Source organism: Cladophialophora psammophila (genome assembly GCF_000585535.1).
Source record: "Cladophialophora psammophila CBS 110553 chromosome Unknown aczJe-supercont1.1, whole genome shotgun sequence".
In the NCBI taxonomy this organism is placed as follows: Eukaryota; Fungi; Ascomycota; class Eurotiomycetes; order Chaetothyriales; family Herpotrichiellaceae; genus Cladophialophora; species Cladophialophora psammophila.
In genome coordinates this window covers 2,450,399-2,473,710 of record NW_006912922.1, presented here as the reverse complement: position 1 = coordinate 2,473,710, position 23,312 = coordinate 2,450,399, and the positions used below count along the sequence as shown (strand labels likewise).

The 23,312-nt window shown below is 51.6% G+C and overlaps 9 protein-coding genes across 9 annotated transcripts; 6 read left to right on the top strand and 3 right to left on the bottom strand.

Moving 5' to 3' along the window:
* Window positions 1-1,104: 1,104 nt before the first annotated feature.
* Window positions 1,105-3,081, top strand: A1O5_00849 (uncharacterized protein; the record flags this gene model as incomplete). The annotated part of the gene is made up of 2 exons (XM_007741468.1): window positions 1,105-2,175; window positions 2,248-3,081. The coding sequence occupies 2 exons, from the start codon at window positions 1,105-1,107 to the stop codon at window positions 3,079-3,081; spliced, it is 1,905 nt and encodes a 634-aa protein (XP_007739658.1).
* A 1,321-nt stretch (window positions 3,082-4,402) lies between these two features.
* On the top strand, window positions 4,403-5,014 carry A1O5_00848 (uncharacterized protein; the record flags this gene model as incomplete). The annotated part of the gene is made up of 1 exon (XM_007741467.1): window positions 4,403-5,014. One exon carries the CDS (start codon window positions 4,403-4,405, stop codon window positions 5,012-5,014), a length of 612 nt encoding a protein of 203 aa, XP_007739657.1.
* A 1,369-nt stretch (window positions 5,015-6,383) lies between these two features.
* A1O5_00847 (uncharacterized protein) lies at window positions 6,384-7,759 on the top strand (the record flags this gene model as incomplete). The annotated part of the gene is made up of 2 exons (XM_007741466.1): window positions 6,384-7,528; window positions 7,585-7,759. 2 exons carry the CDS (start codon window positions 6,384-6,386, stop codon window positions 7,757-7,759), a joined length of 1,320 nt encoding a protein of 439 aa, XP_007739656.1.
* A 741-nt stretch (window positions 7,760-8,500) lies between these two features.
* A1O5_00846 (uncharacterized protein) lies at window positions 8,501-9,208 on the top strand (the record flags this gene model as incomplete). The annotated part of the gene is made up of 1 exon (XM_007741465.1): window positions 8,501-9,208. The coding sequence occupies one exon, from the start codon at window positions 8,501-8,503 to the stop codon at window positions 9,206-9,208; it is 708 nt and encodes a 235-aa protein (XP_007739655.1).
* A 101-nt stretch (window positions 9,209-9,309) lies between these two features.
* A1O5_00845 (uncharacterized protein) lies at window positions 9,310-10,520 on the bottom strand (the record flags this gene model as incomplete). The annotated part of the gene is made up of 3 exons (XM_007741464.1): window positions 9,310-10,149; window positions 10,201-10,284; window positions 10,344-10,520. The coding sequence occupies 3 exons, from the start codon at window positions 10,518-10,520 to the stop codon at window positions 9,310-9,312; spliced, it is 1,101 nt and encodes a 366-aa protein (XP_007739654.1).
* Window positions 10,521-11,963: 1,443 nt separating this feature from the next.
* On the top strand, window positions 11,964-12,887 carry A1O5_00844 (uncharacterized protein; the record flags this gene model as incomplete). Its single annotated transcript, XM_007741463.1, has 1 exon — window positions 11,964-12,887. One exon carries the CDS (start codon window positions 11,964-11,966, stop codon window positions 12,885-12,887), a length of 924 nt encoding a protein of 307 aa, XP_007739653.1.
* A 3,388-nt stretch (window positions 12,888-16,275) lies between these two features.
* Window positions 16,276-18,162, bottom strand: A1O5_00843 (mRNA (guanine-N7-)-methyltransferase; the record flags this gene model as incomplete). The annotated part of the gene is made up of 1 exon (XM_007741462.1): window positions 16,276-18,162. The coding sequence occupies one exon, from the start codon at window positions 18,160-18,162 to the stop codon at window positions 16,276-16,278; it is 1,887 nt and encodes a 628-aa protein (XP_007739652.1).
* Window positions 18,163-18,488: 326 nt separating this feature from the next.
* A1O5_00842 (uncharacterized protein) lies at window positions 18,489-20,087 on the bottom strand (the record flags this gene model as incomplete). Its single annotated transcript, XM_007741461.1, has 1 exon — window positions 18,489-20,087. One exon carries the CDS (start codon window positions 20,085-20,087, stop codon window positions 18,489-18,491), a length of 1,599 nt encoding a protein of 532 aa, XP_007739651.1.
* Window positions 20,088-20,901: 814 nt separating this feature from the next.
* On the top strand, window positions 20,902-22,755 carry A1O5_00841 (arylsulfatase; the record flags this gene model as incomplete). The annotated part of the gene is made up of 1 exon (XM_007741460.1): window positions 20,902-22,755. One exon carries the CDS (start codon window positions 20,902-20,904, stop codon window positions 22,753-22,755), a length of 1,854 nt encoding a protein of 617 aa, XP_007739650.1.
* Between the last annotated feature and the right edge of the window lie 557 nt (window positions 22,756-23,312).

Below are 23,312 nucleotides of genomic sequence, written 5' to 3'. Positions count from 1 at the left end.
ACCAGAGTAATAACATACGAGTCCTGGCTGTGCAGCAGCAATTCCAGTGCTTGAGCATGCCGGAAGAAGTATATCTCATCAGTATTCCCCAAGGTGAGGTATCTTGAGAGGTCACTTGTCCATACGAGATCGAAACCGCCTTTCCTGGTGATGTTCTTTTCACAGAAATCGCCAGGGAGAAAGCCTTGCGTTCGAATCTGGCCCGAAGGCAGAGCCTTTGCAATAGCCTCCCTCAGCTGTATCCTTCCGTCATTGCAATCCACTTGGACGAAGAGCCACAAGTATATGCCTGCTCTGATTGCATCAGCTGCTATGAGATCGTTACTAGGGTTTGGCAACCATTGAGGGCAGCTTGATTGCAAGGATGTTCGGATTGTTTCAATCGTCTCGCGAATTGATCAACCGGGCCCTTCGGTGCCCAACGCGCGTGATCAATCGTGCGATGTCTTCGTAGTGTTCCAGATAGGCTAACAACGCTGGATCTGAACTCCGCTTCGGCGATGTCAATTCCTAGAGCCGGAACAGGAGAGCCGCACTCTTTGCGCCCTTTGCGCCCTTTGCTCCCTGCACACTCTGCGCATTCTTCGGCACTCTTTTCACTCTGCGAAGTGTGTACATCCTTTTGGAAACTACTAAATCTCCAATTAGAACAAGGCTCGATTTATGAAAAAGAAAAAAAGAAGGAAAAAAATGCACTCCTGAGCTGTATTGATTGTTATGTTTTGAGGCGGCGTTCTGCCAAGCTGCTGCGTTATGAGGCAGTGCTGGGCAACGGTGCGACTGTAGCTGATTTACCTGCCCCCCTCTCCTCCCAGAAAACTTCCACATTGTATTTCGCAGAGCTTAATGATTCCGTGTCCTCTAACAAAATTTGTAGCAGCACCTCATCATCTTCCTGCCCGTTGCTGAGAAAATGGTTGTCAACAGCGGAGGGACCCCAGTTGCTGTGGTGAACAATACCTTGACCGAATCAGCTGGAATGATTCTCAAGGGGCCTTCAAAGAGATTCACAAGTTGGGCAGGATTGACGACTGCAGAGAGGGAAGGATGCATCGGACAGGTTGAAATCGTTGAGATCCGATATAAGTATAATAGGTGCTATGCATGGCCTCCAGCAGCATCGCTGAACGACCACTGGAAGACTACATTTCGCAGCACCTCTGGCAGATTATCTGCTCCAAAAAGAATCAGCGCAAGATATTCGGTCGAGGCTCTGCCAAACCTCAGACTCCGCGGTTCATTCTCCAATTGCTGATGCTTAGCAAAACGCTCGAACGTCGAAGGGAGCGTCCATTCATCATCATTATGGATAGATGTGAAGAACATGCAAAAAGGGCTGTCGATGTCCTCCGAAAACATCCTGACATGCAGGGCTTTGGGTTCGAACTCCTGGCCTGTGAGGACAAATGGGACTTCTGCACCAAATCTACGGCGTATGGCACGGCTCTTGGACTGAGTGCCCCTGAGTTCGCCTGGCAGGCACCATGGCAGGACACCCATACGCAACATTTGAGCCGTCTTAATGAAGGGGACCGCGAAATGTCTTTGATACTCTCTGGGCGGCTACTCAAAATTAGAAGTGCCGCTGCCAGTGATGAAACTTGGAAGGTTGGAGGTTACCTCAAATTCGGTAAGGAGCGTTCTGCCCTCACTGCAGCTCACGCTTTCATGAAAGATTTAGATGACCAGCCCAATGATTACAGTTTGGATAATTCTGAAGATGGGTCTGAATCGGAGTGTGACAGCGAAAGTGACGATGACAATGACGACGACAATGACAGCGACATTGACGGCGACATTGACGGCGACAGCGGAAACATTAATGATGGTAGAAACAACGACCCAACACGCAGCTCCAACGCTGATCGAACCAATGACCACTTGGTTCAATTTGACATCGAGTCAGCAGCAGACGCTGGGGCTGACCAGCGTCACTGGAGTCCTGGGCCACAATCCATCAACCCGGCTCTAGACTGGGCATTGGTCGGTCGGTCGCATCGGCCAATGGTGCAAATAAAACCCCCAGAATGCCATCGTGTTCAACAGGTATTTCCAGGAGTCTCTCCGCCAAATCGGCAGATCTTGATGTTCTGCGGGAAATCTGGGCTGCTTTGGGGCAAGCTCCTAGGAATGTCGAGCAGCATCTCACTGCCTTGGAACTCGAAGTTAGCCAAAGTGTGGGCCGTGCAAGGAATGACTGGTACGTGAAGCAATCCCTCCCAAAGCAGAGCTAACGTTATTGAAAAGAGCCAGGTGACTGTGGTATCTTGGGTCATGAGCCTAGATCTCCGGACTCTCTACGGGATTGTCATTGCTTGTAGTCCTGCAATGAAACTCACCTATCTCATTCCTGCTGAGGCCATTTTTCGAGACATTTTTCAGAGAATAGGTCTTCCGGAAGATGCCATGAGCAAGTTGGACTGTTCTCAGGACCCAGAGCCCGTCTCCAATAAGCTCTTGAATCTCCCGGTTCAGAGCTGTCGGTTCAATACCATGCTCACCATACGTGCAAGGAGTTTTGTGTGTCTCCGACAGGGTGATTACGCAGCGTGCGCTTGCCAGGTTTTAAAATTTCCTGGACTCCAATCTGAACCCGAATTGAGTTTCACCCTCCACGCGGAGTTCGCCTTCGCAACGGGCGACGAGGATTGCGCAAAGCGCTGCATTCAGGGGGCCACATTTCTGAGCTTCTTGAATGCCGCTCCTGGAAATGGAGTTTCGCCTCGAACATTTCTCAAAATGGTCGAAATTCGGGACCAGGTTGTGATCTCTTATGTGGCTGAGCTGTGCAAGCATACTTGTGTTCACCGCTACTGCACTTCTGGCAGGACGAGCAACATGGCGCCTGATTTTATCACGGCTCTGGTGAAGAGACCTGATGGTCTTTGGGATGAACGACAAGAGCTTTGGCCCTATATTCTCCCACTGATTGTGATGCGACATCTAAGGCTCGGAAGGACCCAAGACGTTGTTGCAATTGGCGATGATGCCATATCGAAGGATTACGGTAAGACATGTTCCTCCCGGAATCCGACCGTGAGTTTTCAGACGGGGCAATCCAAGCCATGGGTTTTTGACTAAATGAGATTCATGGCACCGATGAGCCAGGGCTCAGTGTTTCGGCCGTAGAAATTGCCTCTAGGCCAACGAGGCTAAAGAAACAAAACCAGAGGGTCAAGGGACGTGCGATGAACATAAACATTTCACGATCAGATTAGTTTTTCGGGGGTGATTAACAGGACTCTAAACTATTGCAACATTTCTTCTTCCGTGCTTTCTACCAAGGGAGATCAAGTGCTTTATTGAGGGATTGGAGGCTTTGAGAAGGTGGGCCGAAACAGCCTCTCCTCGAGGTCTTCCTGTGTAGGTTGTCACAATCAGGGACGGGAAGAGGCGAGGCAGATTTTGAAGGAGCCAATGGAAAATCGAAGTAGAATCGAGGATCGGGGTCCAAATGCAGTAGGCGGAGCTGATTCAGACAGTATCGGGCGGAAGCACGGCGGGGTGCGTCGGGGAAGTGAAGAGCAGGAGGATGGGACGGTGACAGGCTTAGGAGGATAAGAGGAACAGTATCGTAGGTATGTAGTAGTATGTGGATATATAGCGAGTGTAGCTAAACAACACCATACCACCACGTTACCCTCCACAGGAGTACCTAGGAAGAAAGACACCGGTGACAGCGTCATCTACTTGGTAGGCAATGGAAACCAATGTCAAGGCGCTAAAGGCCTCACAAGAGGGTAGCGGTAGGTACTCGGGGGTTCTAATAAGCAACAACCCACTTTCCCGATTAGGTATAGTAATATAGAAACATCACGTCACTCATCCAGTCATCATCCAGCTCGTTATGGAGAGGTGGCTGCCGAGGCTACTCTTCTATTCCTCTCTGACCGGAAAAACCCCGCATCTCGTCTGGCTTCCCCTCCCAGGCACCTTGGGCTTTTTTGTTGTTGGCGTGACTGTTCTCCGCCCACGACTCTTGCAACCCGAAACTCATTCTTTTCCGTCACCATGCTTTGTCAGAGCAAAAATCTCTCTTCGAATCCCAACTTTCCCAAAGGTGAGTCTATTCTGGCCAGACCAGTCCTGCATTATGTCAGGATCTAAGGTTTTCCTATCATGTCCTTGCGAAAGGGGAGGAACACCCTGTGGGCCCGATACTATGTACTGCGTCATTTCTCGGGGGTTGACTGAGCCCTTGTGCGTTGCAAGCCAGCCTCGTTGGATATAACAACACCACACATTTCCTAGCCGTGGTATGTTTAATCCTCGGTCAACACTTGCAAAGATCAGCAACACCAGCGAATTCGTTCTGCTTGAGCCTCACATAATCAAACCCAACGTGGCTCCAATCACTACGACTTGTTGAGAGATCGCCAACACTGTATTCAATCATCGAGCAATGCAAGCAATTGAACAAAACATCGGTTTGGTCCTTCCATCAGATTTCAGCACCGTCGCATATGGCTGGTCCTATCCCTCGTCAGCTTCTTCTGATCAAGGCCCAATGGAAATCTTGGATCTTTTCTTCGACTCAGCTGAGAGTTCGCCAGTGCTTCATTCAAGCGAACCCCTAAAGGAAAGCAACTCTCAGCAGTCCCAATCTAGTAATCTTTATGGCAACACGTTCATGGATCCCTCGGGCGTTAGTTTCTCAGTCGACTATGCGAGCAGCGGACAGTCAGATGACTTCGGCACAAAAGACGCCACCGCAATCGATTTTACAGAGTTGCCTCTACAGTCAAATTTTACTCACACAAAGATGATGGATCGAAAGCATCGACGGCGTGAGCAAAACCGCAAAGCCCAAAGCAATTTCCGACAAAAGCGAAAAGAAGAACTCCGCCGTCTCGAGCAGGAAGTTGAAGAACTCAGGGCTCAAATCGCCAGATATCACAAACAGGGTCCCATGGCCGGTCTGACCATCTGCACCAGATGCCGCAACTTCTACTCGGCCTCAACGGAAGCCGGTGATGCCTCAATCGACGACCTCCGGGGTCTTCAGCTCAACTAGATCCAGTTGCGAAGGCTGAAAGCCTAATACTTGACAGAGTTGTATCATCGCAGTGACCGTATGGTAGCCTCGATTACAGCTCTGCCCCGAAGACACGCAATTCACAACCTCACGCCCACACGGAGATCCAGTCACAACCATATCCTTATGCACTGAACGGAGGACTACCTACCCCGCCATCTGTGGTTTATGCGTGTTGCAAGGTGTTCACGACATTGCTCACTCCAGAGCCGTGCATGCTTGATGCCATCACTCATTCTCCGGCTATCTCAAGCCCTACAATCCCTGCAACCGTGATCAACCGACGACCGCAGCTCACGGGCATCGAGGCAAGAAATATGGCACGAAGCTTGGTTTCGACCTGGTTGTGTGTCGTGGGGTTTTGCATGGATATAACGGGCCGCCTGAATTGTCTCGGTAACGCTGGTCGCTCACATCGAGGGCAAAGGATAAGAGCATATGTCGACACGGAAGACAAAGGCAGATGACAATCGTGACAACATGCGCCGGGTTGGAAAAAGCGCCGCATAGCGTGGCTTTGAATGCGCATTGTTTCGCAGAGTTGTCATCATTTCGGTCCTAAACATCTACGTTTTCCCAATGGCAGTATACTATCATTTTCATTCCACATTCATGGTCTAAATAACATTCCGGAGGCCTGAGCGCCTTGACTGATGTGCGTGCGAAGCGGTGCAGCATTCCAAAATCGAGGACCGAGTGGTGGAAATGGCGTACGAGCCAACCCTGAACCAACGCTCCAATCCTCCAATATTCAGGGGTTAAGACTTCGTCCTGTTCCTACTATCTTTGTCGTCCATCCATTGTCTCGCTCTCCGCTGTGCACGGAAAGTTCGTATAGCCTGCAGGATAGACATGATACCCCGCCGGATCTGAAATTTGAAACTTCGGCGCTACTGTAAATAATAGGACACACGAAGGTACCTGTGTATTTAAACTGGATATGGAGACACGCGGGTCAACGCCTTCGGGCTCCACATCCGCATCCACTTCCAGAGCAAGTGAATACTCTGGATTTGCCTCGATCACATCATCATGCCGGCCCTTTTGGCCTCGTTTAGTCTTATAAGGCCGTGGTGGTACATCTTTCATCAATCAGGCCGCCCCTGAAAGCCCGCTCGTCTATCGCTCAGATTGGACGGCCCAGATTACTTTTGTCAGATTGACCCTCCCTGGGGTGGCGAGATGTTGCATAATGTGAGCTTGAGAAAGGGTGTTACTTAAGAGATAGAGGCGGAGGATGGAGACACATATAATAACCTTGCGGTAGATTGTCCTGAATACACAATTGTCTTCTGAGAGCGAGCATTCATTCTATCCCGCAGCAGGCCCGCCGGCTCGAAGAAAAATCATGTCCAATTCCACCGACGCTTCCATTCTCGACCTGGCTCGGCAGATTCAAACTAACGCCAGTACAATTTCCGAATACTTGCGGCAGAACTCCCTTCCCTCGCTCTCGCTTGTCGCAGACGCATACCCATTCTTCGCTGGGACTGGACCGACCAATGTCGACAGATATCCACGGCTCGATGAGGACATTTTTGATGCGCGAACAAAACTCCGAGAAGCATGCGGTATCCTGCTGCAGTTAGTCTCGGGTCCAACGGAAGCGTCTCTGAGTCTTTTGCTTTCGCATTTCATGTCGGCATGTATGCAATACATCTACCACTATCGGCTCGCCGAGGGAGTACCTGTCGCTGGAGACATAAGCTACAACGACCTTGCAGCAAAGACCGGCACGTTGGAGGGTCAATGTGCCAGAGTGCTGAAATATGCAATGACCCAGAATATGTTTCGGCAATCCAGACCGGGTCATGTGGCTCATACTGCCTTGTCCAAGACCTTATTGGCACCTGATTTCAGGGATATGGTCGGGTACGCGACCGAGGAGAGCTTCCTCGCGGCTCCAAGCCTCGTCGAGGCAGTGGACAAGCATCCGGGAAGCCAAGAAAAAAACGCCACGGCATGGAATCTGGGCCACAACACCGACCTGCCAATGTTCGAGTACTTCGAAATGTATCCAGCGCGGTTACAACGGTTCATGGGCTGCATGCGGTTCCTAGCATCCGGAGAGAGCTACAACATCAAACATTTGGTAGAAGCATTCGACTGGAAAGCATTCGGTGACGGACTCGTGGTCGATGTGGGTGGTAGCTTTGGACATTGCTGTTTTGAGATTGCCGAAATCGCGCCAGAGCTGAAGTTCATCGTACAAGATCTTGAAAAGGTGGCGACTCAAGCTCAGCAAGAGCGAGCCAACGACAAGCACGTTGAACGAATCGAATTCCAAGCGCATAATTTCTTCACACCGCAGCTTGTCAAGAACGCCGATGTGTATCTGCTGAGGTTCATCTGCCACGATTACTCGGACAAGTATGCTGCACAGATATTGAGCAACATAACCCCCGCCATGGGCCGCAATAGCAGGATTGTGATCGTTGATGCCGTCATGCCTGAGGTCGGTGTCTTGAGCAAATTCGATGAAAGTCGAGCAAGGTGAAGTCCCTGTGTCCCAGAAACATGACAAAGTGTACTGACCACTGGCTTCTCAGAGTTTTGGATATAGAGATGATGCTCAGTTTTAACGGATGCGAGAGGGACGAAAGTGGCTGGAAGGCATTGTTTGAGCAAGCCGATCCGAGATTGGAGCTGCGCAGTACCAAGAACATACCTGGCAACATCCATGCCGTGATGGAGCTGGGGTTAAAGGAGTCTCTTCCAAATTAGAGTCGAAGTCGAGACGGAGTATCAAAAGGCACCAGGATTAATTTCAACTGTAAGCAAAGGCGCACGCCTCCAAGGATTCCAGCAGTGCCAGAACCCAATCCTGCTGGGTGTTGGTCTCGCTTTTTGCATCGAACTTTCACAGTACCATTTGCTCCTGTATTGATCCGACCTCAATCACTAGTTTTAGCTAGTACTTCTTGACGTACAGCATTCCAAAGGGTCTGGCGGCGTAGAAATTTGCGACGGAGGCATTGAACGCTGCAAGTAGTTGTGAGAAGCAGGCACAGGAGGAGAAACCCTCCCTTTCCCTCCCGCCCTGTAAGCGAGGTGATTGACAAGGCTGAGTGAGAAGTGGAAGGAAGTTTCCCGAGGCTGCCTTCACCTTCCCACTGAGCATGAAAAAGGAAAAAACTCCGACGTTTTACCGCCTTGGCGTCTCGGCGCCTTGCAAACGGGAGGCTCAAAAAGTTCCGCAAATCATCTCCTGTCATCGATCTCTTCACTTGCGATACACGAATGCCGTCACATTTCTAGGAAGACAGAACTCGGATACGGCAGGGCGTTGCTCCGGATAACTCAGTTATGAGCTGAAGAGGTCCAAGATAAAGCTTTTCCATTTCCAGCTGCTAATCTTTCTGGTCGCGTGCCGCCGGTACCCACGTCCGAGGTGGATATCCTCTTCTCACTCTTCTCACTCTTCTCGGGCTGTCAGTGTTTTCGACATTCAGTTTGACGTCCAACATGGCCAGGCATAAGTACATCGATCCAGCAACCTATCCCAGCCTCTCCGACCACGAAATTGCCACCGTCCGGAACATCTACGCCTTCACCGAGGGGTACTTCCAAGACCCGCGCTTTGACGCGTCCCATGACTTCAACCACGTGCGGCGAGTCCTCAGCAATGCTCTAACAATCCTTGAAAAGGAAGAAGAGGAGCGGAAACAGAAGGCTTTGCCCGCGTTGAATCCTCTGAGTGTCATTTTAGGCGCGTTGTTGCATGACGTTGAGGACAAGAAGTATGTTGATGTGACAACGGAGCGACAAAAGCTGAGTTTGCGAAAGGCGGTGGTTGAAGCCGGGATGCCAGACAGCTATGCTGAGCATATTCAGTTGTTGGTCGAGGGTGTATCGTATTCCTCTGAGGTGAAGAATCCTCGACGCGTTAAAGATCTCATTGACGCCATACCAGAGCTGGCTATTGTTCAAGACGCTGATCGACTTGATGCCATTGGCGCCATTGGAATTGCTCGATGTTTCACATTTGGTGGGGCCAAGGGTGCTAGGAGTTTGCAAGACTCGATTCAGCACTTTGAGGATAAGTTGCTTAAGCTGGAGGCCATGATGAAGACTGAGACTGGAAAGGCAATGGCGAAGGAGAGGTCCGGCAGGATCCGTGAGTTTATGGGGTGGTGGAACGATGAGGTTGGTGCAACTGGTACATCAAGTTGAACCACTCATTTCCGAGGCTTGACGTTCGAGATTGGGTTTCCTCATCGGCACTCCTTTCAAGACTGCCTGTGACCACCGAGGGGTCTGCCGACCATACCCCCTCACGTTTCTTCGGCATCACCAGGTTCACCAAGATCTTCCCCAGCTTGTGCCAGTGGATCTCCTTGCTCATGGGTGACGGAATGTGGTGTTGGTCCAGCGGATGTGACTTTCGGCGGCGGGGCAAGCGGTGTGCCCTTTCTCGAAGGCACATGATCTTGCTCGGCACTCTTCTTTGCCCCTTCAGCAAATATATCATCGAAGCCACTACCAAGAGCGGCTGCGCCATGATGTCTGCCTTTTCGTGATCTGGAAGCTGCGGATGCATTGGGCGGTGTAGCATCGGGATTCATCAGTGGCGGCGGAGGAATATTCGGGTTAACCATCGGTGGTGGAGGTAGATCCTGAGCTGGGGCAGCCTGGAAAGTGTTGGTAAACATCTCCTGTTGTCCATTCTCCCAGCTCTTCCTATCAGCATCAAATAGATTTTCTCCTGGTGCTTGCACCTCCTCTCCCAACCCCACGGGTAGACGATGCAGGGCGCCAAAACCAAGGATCGCACCCAAAGCGCCCTCTCCTCCCCATCCTCTTCGCGGCACGAGTTCCACCTCTCTAACCACGTCGAATTCCGAGTTGTAGACCCACAGCACCAGACTGCGGTTAAGGTGGTCTTCGACGAGCTCGCCGAGAGCACCTTCTCCTTTCAAAGTACCGCTTGGGGAGCCTAGGATGTAGTCGCTGTGTGGTACGAGCCCCGCTTGATGGGCGGGAGACAAAGGAGAGGGAATGCTAAGAACGTGCCAGATGTTGTGTGAGGAACTGAGAGGTGCGAGTTGTAGGGAGAGCCCGAGCGTTTCGGGGAGCGCGGGGACGGCGACGCTGACTGAATGTGTTCTCTGGCCCTGCACAATGATCAGAAAGCATAATTTCCGGGCGCGGAAGGGACCTCGTACCTTTGCGCTCCATAGATCCAGGGAACAGTATCCACCGGCGCAGTTGCGCAGTTCCGTCGTAAACAAGGTGGGATCGGGAGAGTCCTTCAGGGAGTCAGCATGCGATCTAGTACTTGTTGCTCCTTATTGAGCTAAACAAATACCAGGTAATGGCCGTTGATGCCGATGATGAAGTCAAACCAGGGCTCAATAGGGAGGTCCTTGTTCGTGTTTCGAAGGACTTGAAAGCCATATGAGGTATCCGGAGGTCCTGCATCAGCCTGGCGTGGAGGCGGCTCACCGTCGAGGCGAGCTATAAAGCGGTTTAAAGCGCCAAACATATTGGGCGACGTTGCTGGGGGGAGTGATGGCGAGACTTTAGTGTTTAGACCTCATTGTTCTGTTGATACAACATGGAGCTCTCGCTGCTCGGTAGCACGAGTAGGTACAAATTGCAGGCACGTGTTGAGTCGATGACGCGCCTGGAAAATGTCTCGGCGGAGCATGGCGAACGCGCCAAGCTTGGAACTGCCCCCCTGTACGAGCAATACGAGGTACCGGGTACCTCGCTCGCTCCTCCCGAGTCCTCTTGACATTGATTTTTCAAACACTGTCTAACAAGTATTAATGTTGGTACTTGAACTACGTACCTAATGTATGAGCCCTGCTCTACGATCTACGATCTCCGAAATCGCCTCGGCCCAAAGAGATCGGTACCTTCATCGTGACTACCTGTCCCACCGTGCCATCGACACATCCTCCCTGCTTACGGCTCGTTTTCTGATGTCTCAGCGGCTGCCATGCATGGTCCTTGCTCTCTTCCCGGATGCTGGAGGTGAAGCTTTGCTCCGCGGCGCTCCGTGAACAACGCCTTGAGGTAGCTTAAAGGCATTCAACCAAGTCGCAATGGGATGTGAGATGTGGAGGCTTCGAAAATAGAAACGCCCGTTCTCGGAATTGCCTCTGGACACGTCACGTCATGAAATATCCATGGACTCAGTCGGGTCATGTGCCCATCCCTCTCGATCCAAAAGAAGGTACAGTCCTGAGACAAGAAGCGCAGCCTGGTGCAGTCCATACTGTGGTAGCTGCTACTGTATCTGCTCGAGGTGCCACTGGAAAAATACTACCTCATGGCATCGATGGCGTGTTCTCGCATCGGATAAAATGCTTTTCCGGAACCCCGGCTGCCCGAACCGTATGCGGTTAGATATTTTAATTTGGGACATCATGATTGGTTCAGCTTCGACCTCTTGTTTTTGCTGCGCCTTGAAACTGGATCCCAGCCTTTCGCGCTCAGCCGCCCAGCTCTTGAGAGCTCTCTCCACAGAATTTCTCTCACTTCAGCCTCGATGTCGATTCGAATATGACTCGCATGATCTACCTTTATGCGAGCCAATCGCCATGCGATCCTGGTTTTGAACAACACCACCCACACGTTACAGCTAAGCCCCGAGCCTCAGTGCCATGGCCTCTGCAAACTTTCAACCATCGCAAGCAATGCTACACCTTAATTGTCACCATGGTTCGCATGACAGCATCAAACTACCAGGTATACTTTCAGGCTCATATACTGTTGTATAAGAAGGTGAGTACCTCGCTGCTGGAATTCGGACTTGCCCATCATCTCAACAGCAAAACAATCATCGCAACAATCTCCTTACCTCTCGTTTCCTTACCACAATCGTTTTAACAGACTAATTTCCTCACCACACTCGCTTCAAGAAACACCAAGGAATACGTTTCCAATTCTCAAGCATATCATCAATCACTATTCATCAAATATGCATTCTTCGATTTCTTTCCTTATTGCGGCACTTGCCACAGGCGCGTTGGCTATTCCAGTGACAAACACCACCACCACTTCCTACTATTGTGGTTTCGGCACTAATGCAGATGGTTCCTGCATTGTTCCAACTACGACCACGAGCTCTGTATCCTCTACTTCTACATCGAGCTTCTATTGTGGTTTCGGAACCGCCCTCGATGGCAAATGTATTACCCCCTCATCAACCACTACATCGACTTCATCCAGTTCTACAACGACATCATACTACTGCGGGTTTGGCACGGCCTTGGACGGCAAGTGCGTTACTCCTACAACGACTACGACGTCCACTTCATCTACAACGACCACGTCATACTATTGTGGGTTTGGCACCGCGCTGGACGGAAAATGTATCACTCCAACGAGCACCAGCACCTCGACTGTCACTACTACCACTTCCTCCTCGCATTCCATGACCACTGCAACAAAGAGCACGAGCACCAGCAGCAGTGCAAGCAAGACGACCAGCTCTAGCACAAGTGCCAGCAGTAGCACAAGCACAACAACCAAGGCGAGCAGCTCTAGCACCAGCAGTGCAACCAGCAGCCCGACTACCTCTGTTTCTCACTATTGTGGGTTTGGCACTGCTTTGAATGGGAAGTGCAACCCGACCCCAACCTCGACTAGCACCTCTACCACTTCTACAACTACTCCTTGGTCCCATTGGTGCGGATATGGCACAGCCGCCAACGGCCAGTGCAATCCCCCCCCTCCCAAGCCAACAACCACCAGTTCTAGTGGTTGCCCTGCTCCCGCCACGGTGACTGTCACCGCCACCCCTACCTTGGCGCCAAACTTCTTCTACGGTTTGAGTGAGTGTGTTGGCTGCCAATGGATCACAATCACCATGGCCGTGCCCACTTCGGTCGGTGCCTGGTAGGGGTTAGTTAGAAGTCGGGCAGCCGCGGAGAACGAGTCGAGTTAAGTAATATCAGTAACGTGAACAAGCATAGGGCTGCAGGGCAGTATGTCTTTATAATGCGGCTTGCATTTGGTGGCATAATTTGTATCTTTTTCAGCATAGCGGAGGTTTAGCATTAATATAGTATACATACACATCGAACGTAATCACTCCTTAAATTGAATGCAAAATATTACTCTCCACCTGATTCGATCTTGCCTGTTAACACATTAATATCCCCTTTTGGTCTGGCGCTGGAAATAATGATTCTGTCTGACTGTGTCATTTGAACTCTAGATCAGTTGCGTTGTGTTGATTTTCGCTTGGGTCACAAACAAATTTCTCTCTGCGTTTTCTTTCAACGTGTTCAGTTTCTCGAAGTGCTGTTTCTTAGTCTGCCTTTATGATTCCCGATGACACGGACCCAGGCTGTGACGACTGTAACGACTTTAAGCCTATGCTTGATTGCCTTGTGCCTGGCTACCTCCGATTCCTGTCTGATACCTGGGTGATTGAACTGAATGTGTTCCCACCAGCAGTATGTATCTATGTGCAGAATGGACTGCCATCAACAAAGGTCGAAATCACGAGCTAGTGTTGGGAAAAACTTCTATATTCACAGTACATGGTCTCTTTTGCGGCCGTGGCTAGTGTCGGTGTGCTGATCCCGCTTCTGATGCTGAGATTCCATGGTCGCAGCAGGAGCAGTGTGCCGTCGTCACCGCCGGCGAAGAGGACTCTCGTATCAGAAAGCACAAGGATTTTTGTACGATTCCGTCCAAAGGCGAGACCTTGAAAAGACCTTCGCTGTCACCAGAAAGTGTCGTGCTGATACTAGACCAAATCATCATGGGTACTTGCCTGAGGGATGTTTCCTTCTCGCTTCCTCTTCATCTGGACGGCCCCGATACGCCCTGGAGTGAGTGAATGGGCAGTGCAGCCGGTATCTCTGCGTCTTAAGCGCCTGGTACGAAATGTCCGCAGGAGGCCGAAGAAATCCTGTCAAGGTCAATGCGAGGTCGTCACCATACTATACCCTTTCTGCCACCCAAGGGGTTATCCTTTGCAGACTATTCGTCAATATGACCATTCCCGCCTCAATTGGAGCGATTGCAGGGTGCATTGCCTCCTTGCAAGCCATCTGGGGCTGTGAAAGGTCAGGGGCTCTTTGATACACTATGTGTCTGGACCCCCTGACCCGGGCCTCTTTGGCCGCATCCGCAACCACGCATCTGTCCTCGAAGCCTGAACTGCGCCTCTTTTCTTGCCGCATATTGCGCCATCGGGATGAAGGACGAACAAGGAGCTCCTTGCTTCTAGCCAATTATCCTGAACCCCTCGAGTGCGCCGGTGGCTGAACGGCCTCATTTACACCTGGCTGTCTCGGAATCAACTGCCGAGTCTTTTAGAAGCAACAAAGTCAGTGGCTGTGCATTAAACCATGGCCTGAGGTCTGACTGTGCGAGAATCTTTCTTGCTTCTTTGAGAGCATGCGAGTTTATAAAGACCGCTCAGATTCCTGTAAGCCTATCATCCAGTCTTCAACGAATACTGACATAGACCTCTTGTCTCCTAACACTCTGGGGTTCCCGAATTCGATTATATTTCAATATGCCTACTATCCAGAAGCTCTGCCGCGTTTTGGGCATCTCGCATCCTGAGAACCAATATACATGCATCGGATACTGTGTTAACAAACCAACCTGCCAAAATCCAGTAGCAGCGACATCTCGTTACGCAGCTACAAGGGAACTTGTGGATATCTGCGATGCTCTGGCGCGGGGAGTCAATCCCTCAAGGCTGGGAGCGCAGTTGCAAAATGTAGCAAAACTGCTTCATTGCAAAAGGTATGTCCTTTTGAGCCATTCTGCTGTGCCGACCGAGAGCAATCACTTTTCGGCTTTTGGACAAAGATCAAATGGCTGACGCGACCTTTTGAGCGAGGAGTAGAAACCACCAGAGTCAGGCCCCCTTAAAAGCCCGGAAATGGGGTGATAGAGTGATCGAATATGTGGAGGAAAGACAGGATGCAGGACGCTACACAAGGGTTCAGCCTCGAAGGTCTACTTCTTCTTCTTCTTCTTCTTCTAGTCGACGCCAGCTCAGCAACAGCCATGTTGCGTCGCCGACGAGAACCGCAATGCCACTCTCATCAATCGGAGACGAGGACCTTCTCGGCGAGTTGGCCGCCCGCTTCGAGTTACGAAGTCAGACAATCAGGTCCATTGAGGCCATTATGGCCGGCTACTATTACCGAATGGACAACCGAATGGCACAGACGCCAGCCATTGAAGCAGCCTCTGGAAGGCATGGCGGTGAAGTGTCTGATGAAGAGCGATATCCCTCAGATGGGACATCCGACGAAGACGAATACTCTTCAGATGAGGAGTCCGGAGAAGAGCCATCTTCAGACGAGAGATCCCCGAGACATGCAGCCTTCGGGGGTCCTGCGCGACCTGTCCTTCCACCACCATCTGCCCCTCGCGGTCCGTCCCTCTCGTCTTCATCGGCAGGAGGTAGCGGTACCCGCACTTCCCGCTCCTCGTCTTCGTCTTCATCCCTGTCCCGGACCCGCCGCGCATCATCCCCATCCTCGTCCCCTGCCGAATCCGAATGCGGTATCTGCCTGTGCGACCTGCCCTCTCAGAGTCAAAGGCGAAGCAACAGCAGCAGCACCTGGTGCTGTGCGACGTGCCACAACGCCACGCACGCCATCTGCTTTGATGAGTGGGCGGCAAGGTCCACCGGGGACCGCGTGACATGTATTTACTGGTACGTTCTCTCGTTCCATCCCCTCGTCTCCGTCCTTGAGAGATATATGAAGAAAAAAGCACAACCAAAGTTTTTACATCTTCTAATTCTTCTGCTTATAGCCGCTCGCCCGTCGCGACAAACTAGTCTGTCATTTTGCCAGTCAATTCAGCACTTTCCCTTTCCGATTGGGTACCATCAGAATTTGTTCGAGGGTCAATCACCCGAACCAAAAAGTGCATGCGCAGGCGGGGGGTCTCGATTAAGGGCATGATCATGGGAATCATAATGGGAATTGCATTTGGAATCGCAATGGGAATCACAATGGGAATCGCAATGGAATTAGATCCTTGGTAAAGTTAATAAGCCAGGGGAGAGGATGTATAGTCTGGGGCTGATATAAAATAACTCTACATAGCCGGCCGATGTCGTGAGTTATCAAGACTTTTGAATATCAATACGCATAAGCTGCCCCTGTGGTTCGTTCGCATTCCGAACAGGACCTCAATGAGCCTCAATAACTCTGCAAGGATGGTCGGTCCTTCCACCCATCCGTCCAATCAAAGAACACGCGTTTGAGGCAGACCGCCACGGAGGGACAAAACCAAGGGTCCATTTACACCTTCACAAAGCAAAAAGCATGATAGAACGCCACTGCATCCTTCTCGTCCTCACTCAGCAGCATCTCCCCGCCTTCATGCTTGGTCACTCCCATCCTCGCTGCTAGATGCACCATCTCACGATTCCCTTGCTCTTGTTGCCAAATGTCCAAAAACGGCTTTCTGTAGCGTTGCTCCAAGTTGTAGTGTTCAGCCAACGCACGGAAAGCTTCCCAAGGCACCACGAATTCGGGGACGTCGACGGCTTCGGCCATCCAGTAAGTGTATTTCCAACTGAACGGTGGGCGAAAGGAACCATCTGGCTGTAAGGGGCGCAATGGGTCGATCGGGAACCGGACGTTGTAGATGGCATTGCCCCATTGAGGGCCTTCTTCGTCGGCTTCGCCGTCCTCTTTCTCAGAGTTGGCATCGTTGGAGCCATGCTCCAGGGCCTTCTTCGCTTCTTTATCCTTGAACCATTCTCTGATCTTCGCCGCACAAACGTCACTGTTCGGCACCACGCCGATAAATCGTCCTCCTTTCTTCAAACTCCCCGCCACGTTGCGGAGCATCATTCGTACTTTCTCTTCGGACTCAAATGAGTAGTGCATAGCGAACATGCAAGTCACGACGTCAAAGCCGCCACCGCTCCAGCGAGTAGGTTGGCCATTTCCTGCATTGGGGTCGATGCCGACTTCGCGAACAATGCCGATGTCGCCAATCCAGGCACCGAAGCAATCCTGCGGTACGAAGCGGGCGTCGAAAATGGGACGGCGACCTCGTCGCATCTGTTGATATCGCTCATGAGCTTGTTGGATACTCGTCTCGGCCGGATCGAGACCGACATACAACCCAACAGTTTGCGGAGCTAGTTGCCATTTCCCCAGGTCACCGCCTTTACCACATCCGATGTCGAGGACAAGAAGTGGCTTCTGAGCTGCTGGCTCTTTCGCTTCCTCCCCCCAACCCAACTCTTCCTCCTCGGTTTTCTCTTCCGGACTGAATTTGTGGATGAGGCACGACTTGATCCAATTGTTGAAACTGCGAAGTCCTTTAATTTGAGATTCGTTCCTTCGCCAATCTCGTCCCCTCTCCTTCACCCACTCCGGCCGTGCATTGTAGAACTGGTTTGAGACATCTTGAACACCGCGATTGACTTGAACATGTAGCTCCGCCTGCTTCTGCTCGCGCTCGGCAGCAAGACGCTGTTGTTCGGCTAGCACGTTACGACCTCGACCGCGAGCACCGCCGGGACGGATTATATCTCGTGGTGGAGAGCCACGAATCGGGGAGGGGGATTTGCGACGCTCTTGTGGAGGAGAGCGGCGACGGTAGGCGTCTAGGGGGGAACGTCGCCGAGGAGGGGATCGTGATCGACGTTTGGGGAGCGCGTCTCTTCGGTCTCTTCGACGGTCATCGGTGTCCGGTCGTCTACTATACGCGTCGGGCGCGCGGCGTGATGTATAGACTTCGCCCTCTTCTCTCGTTTTACGTGGAATTCGGGGCAGATCTGCCGGTGTTCTGGGCTTGGGTTTCTCGGCAAGAGTTCCATTTGTTGAAGGTCTGGGCGAAAATTTGTCTCGTCTCGAAGGCGAAATGGAAGCGCGTGATTTCTTCACTAGAGGTGTCCCATCAACTTCCTGTCTCTTTGCCTTAGTCGTAGCCTTCACTTCTTTGTCGGGCGATTCCGATCGTCTTCGCTTTCGAGATTGATCCGTTGCGGCTTCTGCTGCCGGACTGGACGTTGCCGGAGCCGTGGTCTTTGCATCTTCCTCGACATCTTCGGCAATTGCTTGTTCAGCTATGGTGTCGGGTAGTTCTTTGAAAGTGTCTCGAGCAGGATCATATGCAAAAGACGATCGTCGTCTCGGAGGAGCAGCGGGCGCGGGTGGAGGGTTGGACATGTTTGGCCCGTCTTGTGGCTCGGTGGTCGCGAGCCTATTGTGCTGGCAGTTGTAATACGAAACTGGTCAGTAAATATCTTCCCTTTTCTGAAATTGAGAATGGAGAACTATAGAAGGAATACTTGGGCCGTGAATGAAAAGTGAAATACGACAATTATACGAAGTACTGTCAAGGAAGGAGGCACCGCATGCGCTACGGCGAAACATTCGATTCAATCTGTAAATGTTCAATTGTTTTGGCATTGTCATCTCGTTTTCCCCATAGATAATCTATCTCGCATTCATCAATTGACTTTGATTTTTATGAATCTGCACTGTGTATAATCTCACTTAGTCGTTTCATGGATCTCTCTGGTGGTGTCGTCATGTGCAGCGTGCGATTCCAGCTCGTCATCATCCTTGGTGGGAAGCCGATCCACGGTACCAAAGACGATTTCCATCTCTTCTAAGCTCTTGCCCGTAGTCTCCTTGAGGAGGAAATAACTGTAAAAGATAATGGCATAATTGAATATAGCAAACATGAGGAACGTTCTCCAGCCAATACTGGAAATGGCATGTGGAGTGATCTGGCTCATGACGAAATTGAAGAGCCACTGACTTGCTGCGCCTGTCGCAACACCAATCTCCCGGATCCGGTTGGGGAAGATCTCTCCGATATAGAGCCACGGCAAGGGGCCCCAAGACATATTGAATGCGAATGCCTCGAGATATACCATCGCAATACCAGCCGCTCCAGACGATGTGATTCCCGTGGCCGATGACTTCGGAGGATGTGTGTCGACGATCAATGCAATGATGAGCATAAAACTCCCCATTGCAAATGCGCCGACGATGAAGGGGATCTTGCGACCGAATTTCTCGACAAAGAAGAGGATGAAAGTCAGAACGCCAGCTATCTTGACAAGTCCGAAGAAGCCAGTGATGAAAAGTGTCTTGTTGCCAGCTCCGATTGTAGCAAAGATCTGTGGAGCGTAGTAGGCAAGTGAGGTGTTACCGGTCAGTTGTGCGCAGAGTTGGATCGTGATGGCGATGAACATTCGGTATCTGTTGGATGGCAAGAGGAGTTCCTTCCACGTGAGGCCTTCGGATTCTCGTACTTCCAATTCCACCCCAGCAAGAATCTCTTCAAACTCGGCCCGAATCTCTGGACTATCGACGCCGCCGCGGACCCAGAGAAGAGAAGCATAGGCTTCTTCGTTGCGACCCTTCTTCGCGAGCCACCTAGTAGACTCCCTGACGAGCAACATACCCAGCCCAAGTAAGCCACCCGGGACGAGCTGCAGGCCAACGGGGACCTGCCATTGTGTTGAAGAAGTCTTAGAAATGCCCACTTGAGCAGCGTAGTCGACCCAGTAGCTGACGCAAACACCTGTCGCGAAAAACAGCTGAAAGCAAGAGCCGAGCTTGCCTCGAATCTCTTTTGGCGCCATTTCCGCCGAGAACATTGGGACCAGCACCGTCGCTGCCCCAGTACCCAAGCCCGAGATGACTCGCCCAGCATAGAAGAGGCCGATGGAATGGGAGTTGATGACTTGCATGATACATCCGATGCAGAACACAACAGAGGCGATGATGAACCCCCATCGTCGACCCAGCCATCCAGTCAACGGCCAGATAAAGAAACAACCAAAGAAGGCACCGGCTTGGAGAATCGAGACACAATTTGAATTGACCTGCGTCTTATCGGCCTTTGAGTAACCGAAGTCATTTTGAAACGAGGGAAACGTCAAAACGCCTCCCACAATGCCCGTGTCGTAGGCGAAAAGGAAAGAGCCAATGCAGCACAGGGCTACCACGTAGCAAGCTCGAAATGTGCCGAGCGACTTGCCCATGGCGACTTCTTGTTCAGTGGCGGCCGGTACAGTGTCAGGTGTGTCGCCTTGCTGCAGAATCTGGTAGCCGGTGGACGAGGAAGAAGACGCCATGGCTGGGCTCTTATACCAACGCAATGGACCACCCACCACAATCGCTACTTCCAGCACGGTTCGGTTCAGTGGCCACCGGACTGCAATTCGTTTGAGAAGGATGGACCAAAATGTTGGACGGCAAGAAGACAGGCCCTGTCAATCACGCCATAGATGCGGGGGAATCCAGTGTTCGGATGACCAGATGTAAAGGGTATGAGTCGCGTAGATCCGACTGTGGTATCGCTGTGGGAGGAGCAAGGATCGACAAGTGGATGGCAGTTAGTGGTAACAGGCGTGTGCAATAAATCTGATATACTGTAAGCTATCAGAAGATTGGCTGAGAAGGATGAAGTTGGAAGAGCGAGACTTTCAGGCACGCCATGGCCGCCACCACCAAGAACACTGATCCCGGCTCCAGGCTTTCCCCGGATTAATTTGGCGCCAGCCAAGGCACCTAGGGTTCACAAGCTCTCCCCGCCTTTAACCAAGTCACCAACTGCTTAGGCTAGTGGGCTGGTGAGGCTACCTACAATGTACTTGTAGGTCCTACAGGCATCAGGCCTATTAAGCGTTGCTCCCTGGACTTTTGCTTAGCGCGTTAGCACGCGACAAATGCAACTTGCCCCTCCAAGAGGCCCCTCCATCCCCAGTTATGTAGCTGGTACTTCGCTGTAAGATTGCTCCGATATCGTCGCCCCTTTGTCAGTTCCCCCTCCTGCTCGCTATCGGTCCGGCCTAGGAATCTTTGCTCTCGTCCTCATTGTTGCCTTGTTGGGGCTGCGGCATTGGTGTCATTTGTTCCTGACCATTGACCGTGGATAGACACTCAGCCATGGCTGCCAAACGCCCCAATTTCCTCATTATCGTCGCTGATGACATGGGATTTTCAGATGCCGGCTGCTTCGGGTCCGAGATTCGCACTCCCAATATCGACAAGTTGGCAAAAGATGGCATCCGTCTCACAGGCTTCCATGCTGCGGCCGCATGCTCTCCAACAAGAGCAATGATTCTAACGGGGACCGATCATCATATTGCGGGCTTGGGCAACCTGATTGAATGGACCGATTTCTCGGGCCAGAACTTTCCCAAAGGAAGCAAGTATTCGACCGCACCCCAACGAGGCATGCCTGGGTATGAAGGGTACCTGAATGCTCGAGTGGCAGCACTACCCGACATTCTGAAAGACGGAGGATATCACACTGTCATGAGTGGAAAATGGCATTTAGGGCTCACCAAAGAGCGGAGTCCTCAGGCGCGGGGCTTTGACCGAAGCCTGGCCCTCTTGCCGGCGTGCGCAAATCATTACGACTGGAGGCCAGAGGCCGATTTTCCAAAGTTCCTAGAGAAGAGCGTCATTGCTTTACATATGGAGGACGACCACTATGTCAAAGATCTGCCCGAGGGGTGGTACTCAAGTGATGGATATGGAAGCCGAATGCTGCGCTATTTGAAAGAATGGAAAGAGGACATGGAACTCTCCAAGAAGCCCTTCTTCGCATACTACCCCTTCTCCGCGCCGCATTGGCCTCTTCAGGCCCCCAAGGAGTACATTGATCACTATCGCGGTATCTATAAGAAAGGCCCAGAAGCTCTTCGTCAAGCACGGCTAGAGAAACTAATTGAACTCGGAATGATACCCAAAGATATCAAGCCGCATCCTGTTGTTGCGGACGAAGTGCCTGGGTGGGATGAAATGGATGACTTTCACAAAAAGGCCTCTTCATGTTCGATGGAAGCGTACGCTGGGATGGTCGAGTGCTTAGATCACAACATCGGCCGAGTCACCGACTACCTGGAATCCATCGGTGAGTTAGACAACACATACATTATGTTCTTCTCCGACAATGGTGCCGAGGGAGCTGCGTACGAAGCATACCCCATGGTGGCCGGTGAGCTGATGGAACATATTGGCAAGTACTACAATAATTCACTCGAGAACATTGGCAACAAGGACAGTTTCGTCTGGTATGGCCCACGCTGGGCCCAAGCAGCAACCGCCCCGAGTAGACTGTACAAAGCATATACGACCGAAGGAGGTGTCCGCGTGCCTTGCGTTATCCGGTATCCGCCGATGCATCAAGGTCGAGAAGGCGAAATATCCGAGACGTTCGCGACAGTGATGGACATCGCGCCTACGCTACTTTCCCTCGCCGGCATCAAACATCCCTCTCCTGAGTGGAAAGGCCGACAGATCGTCCCGATGCGCGGCAAGGACATGACACCGTGGCTGAACGGCAAGCAAGATCTAGTTCACGATCCTGACGAGGCGTTTGGGTGGGAACTTTGCGGACGGGCTGCGATTCGCAAGGGACAGTGGAAAGCCGACTTTATTCCATACCCCAAGGGCACCTCGGCGTGGCAGCTGTACGATCTCTCCAAAGACCCCGGCGAGACGGAAGATCTCTCCACCAAGCACCCAGAGATCCTCAAGGAGTTGCTGGATCTCTGGGAAATATATTGCGAGGAGACCGGAGTGGTACCCCTGCAACCGGAACTGGGGGCTCGGTTCCATGAAGCCGTTGAGGCACAGATGAAAGAGGGAGAATGGATTGAGTACGAGTACTGGAAGCCTGGGGCACTCGAAGAGAGGAGGCGGCAAGAATTTGTCAGGGAGATTGCGAAGGTAAGTGATCCCAGAATCAAAGAGGCTGCCGGGGGACAACCGGTCAACGTAGTCGATGCTTGAGAGAAGCGGAGGCAGAAGTGAATTGAAAAGCAAAAAGCAGACCTGCAGATGAGGAAGTCGTGAAGCATATGAGGGTAGACAACGCTTGAAACAAATGGCACTGTAGGAATACCTCGTAGTTGGCCGTGAATCAGTGAGGACCCTGAACACTCGTCACCGTATTATGTAGATCAGCGACGCCATGTCGATATCACCCATCGCTCCACAGTGTAATGGTCGAGCTGTGGATGGCTGGCCTCAAACAGCGAATGTGGCTGTCTGTTATTTGCACGTACATACAGTACGACATAATACTCCATCTTCCTCCATCCCCCCGTGGCGTCGATGTCGGCAACTTAACAAGATGCTTCAGCCTTCTGCTTAGCCAGCCACCGCTACTCTGTACAGCGCAAACCAAAGCATCTCTCGGCAGGCACCTAGTAAGCGCTAGCTGCAACGCTAGATCCCAGTCTTTCTTACCTTAACTCAGCCCTGATCTGTGCTTGCCTGTGTTGACGCACACGAAACGCCTGCTTCATCTGTGAACGCCTGCTACATCTGTGAACGCCTGCTACATC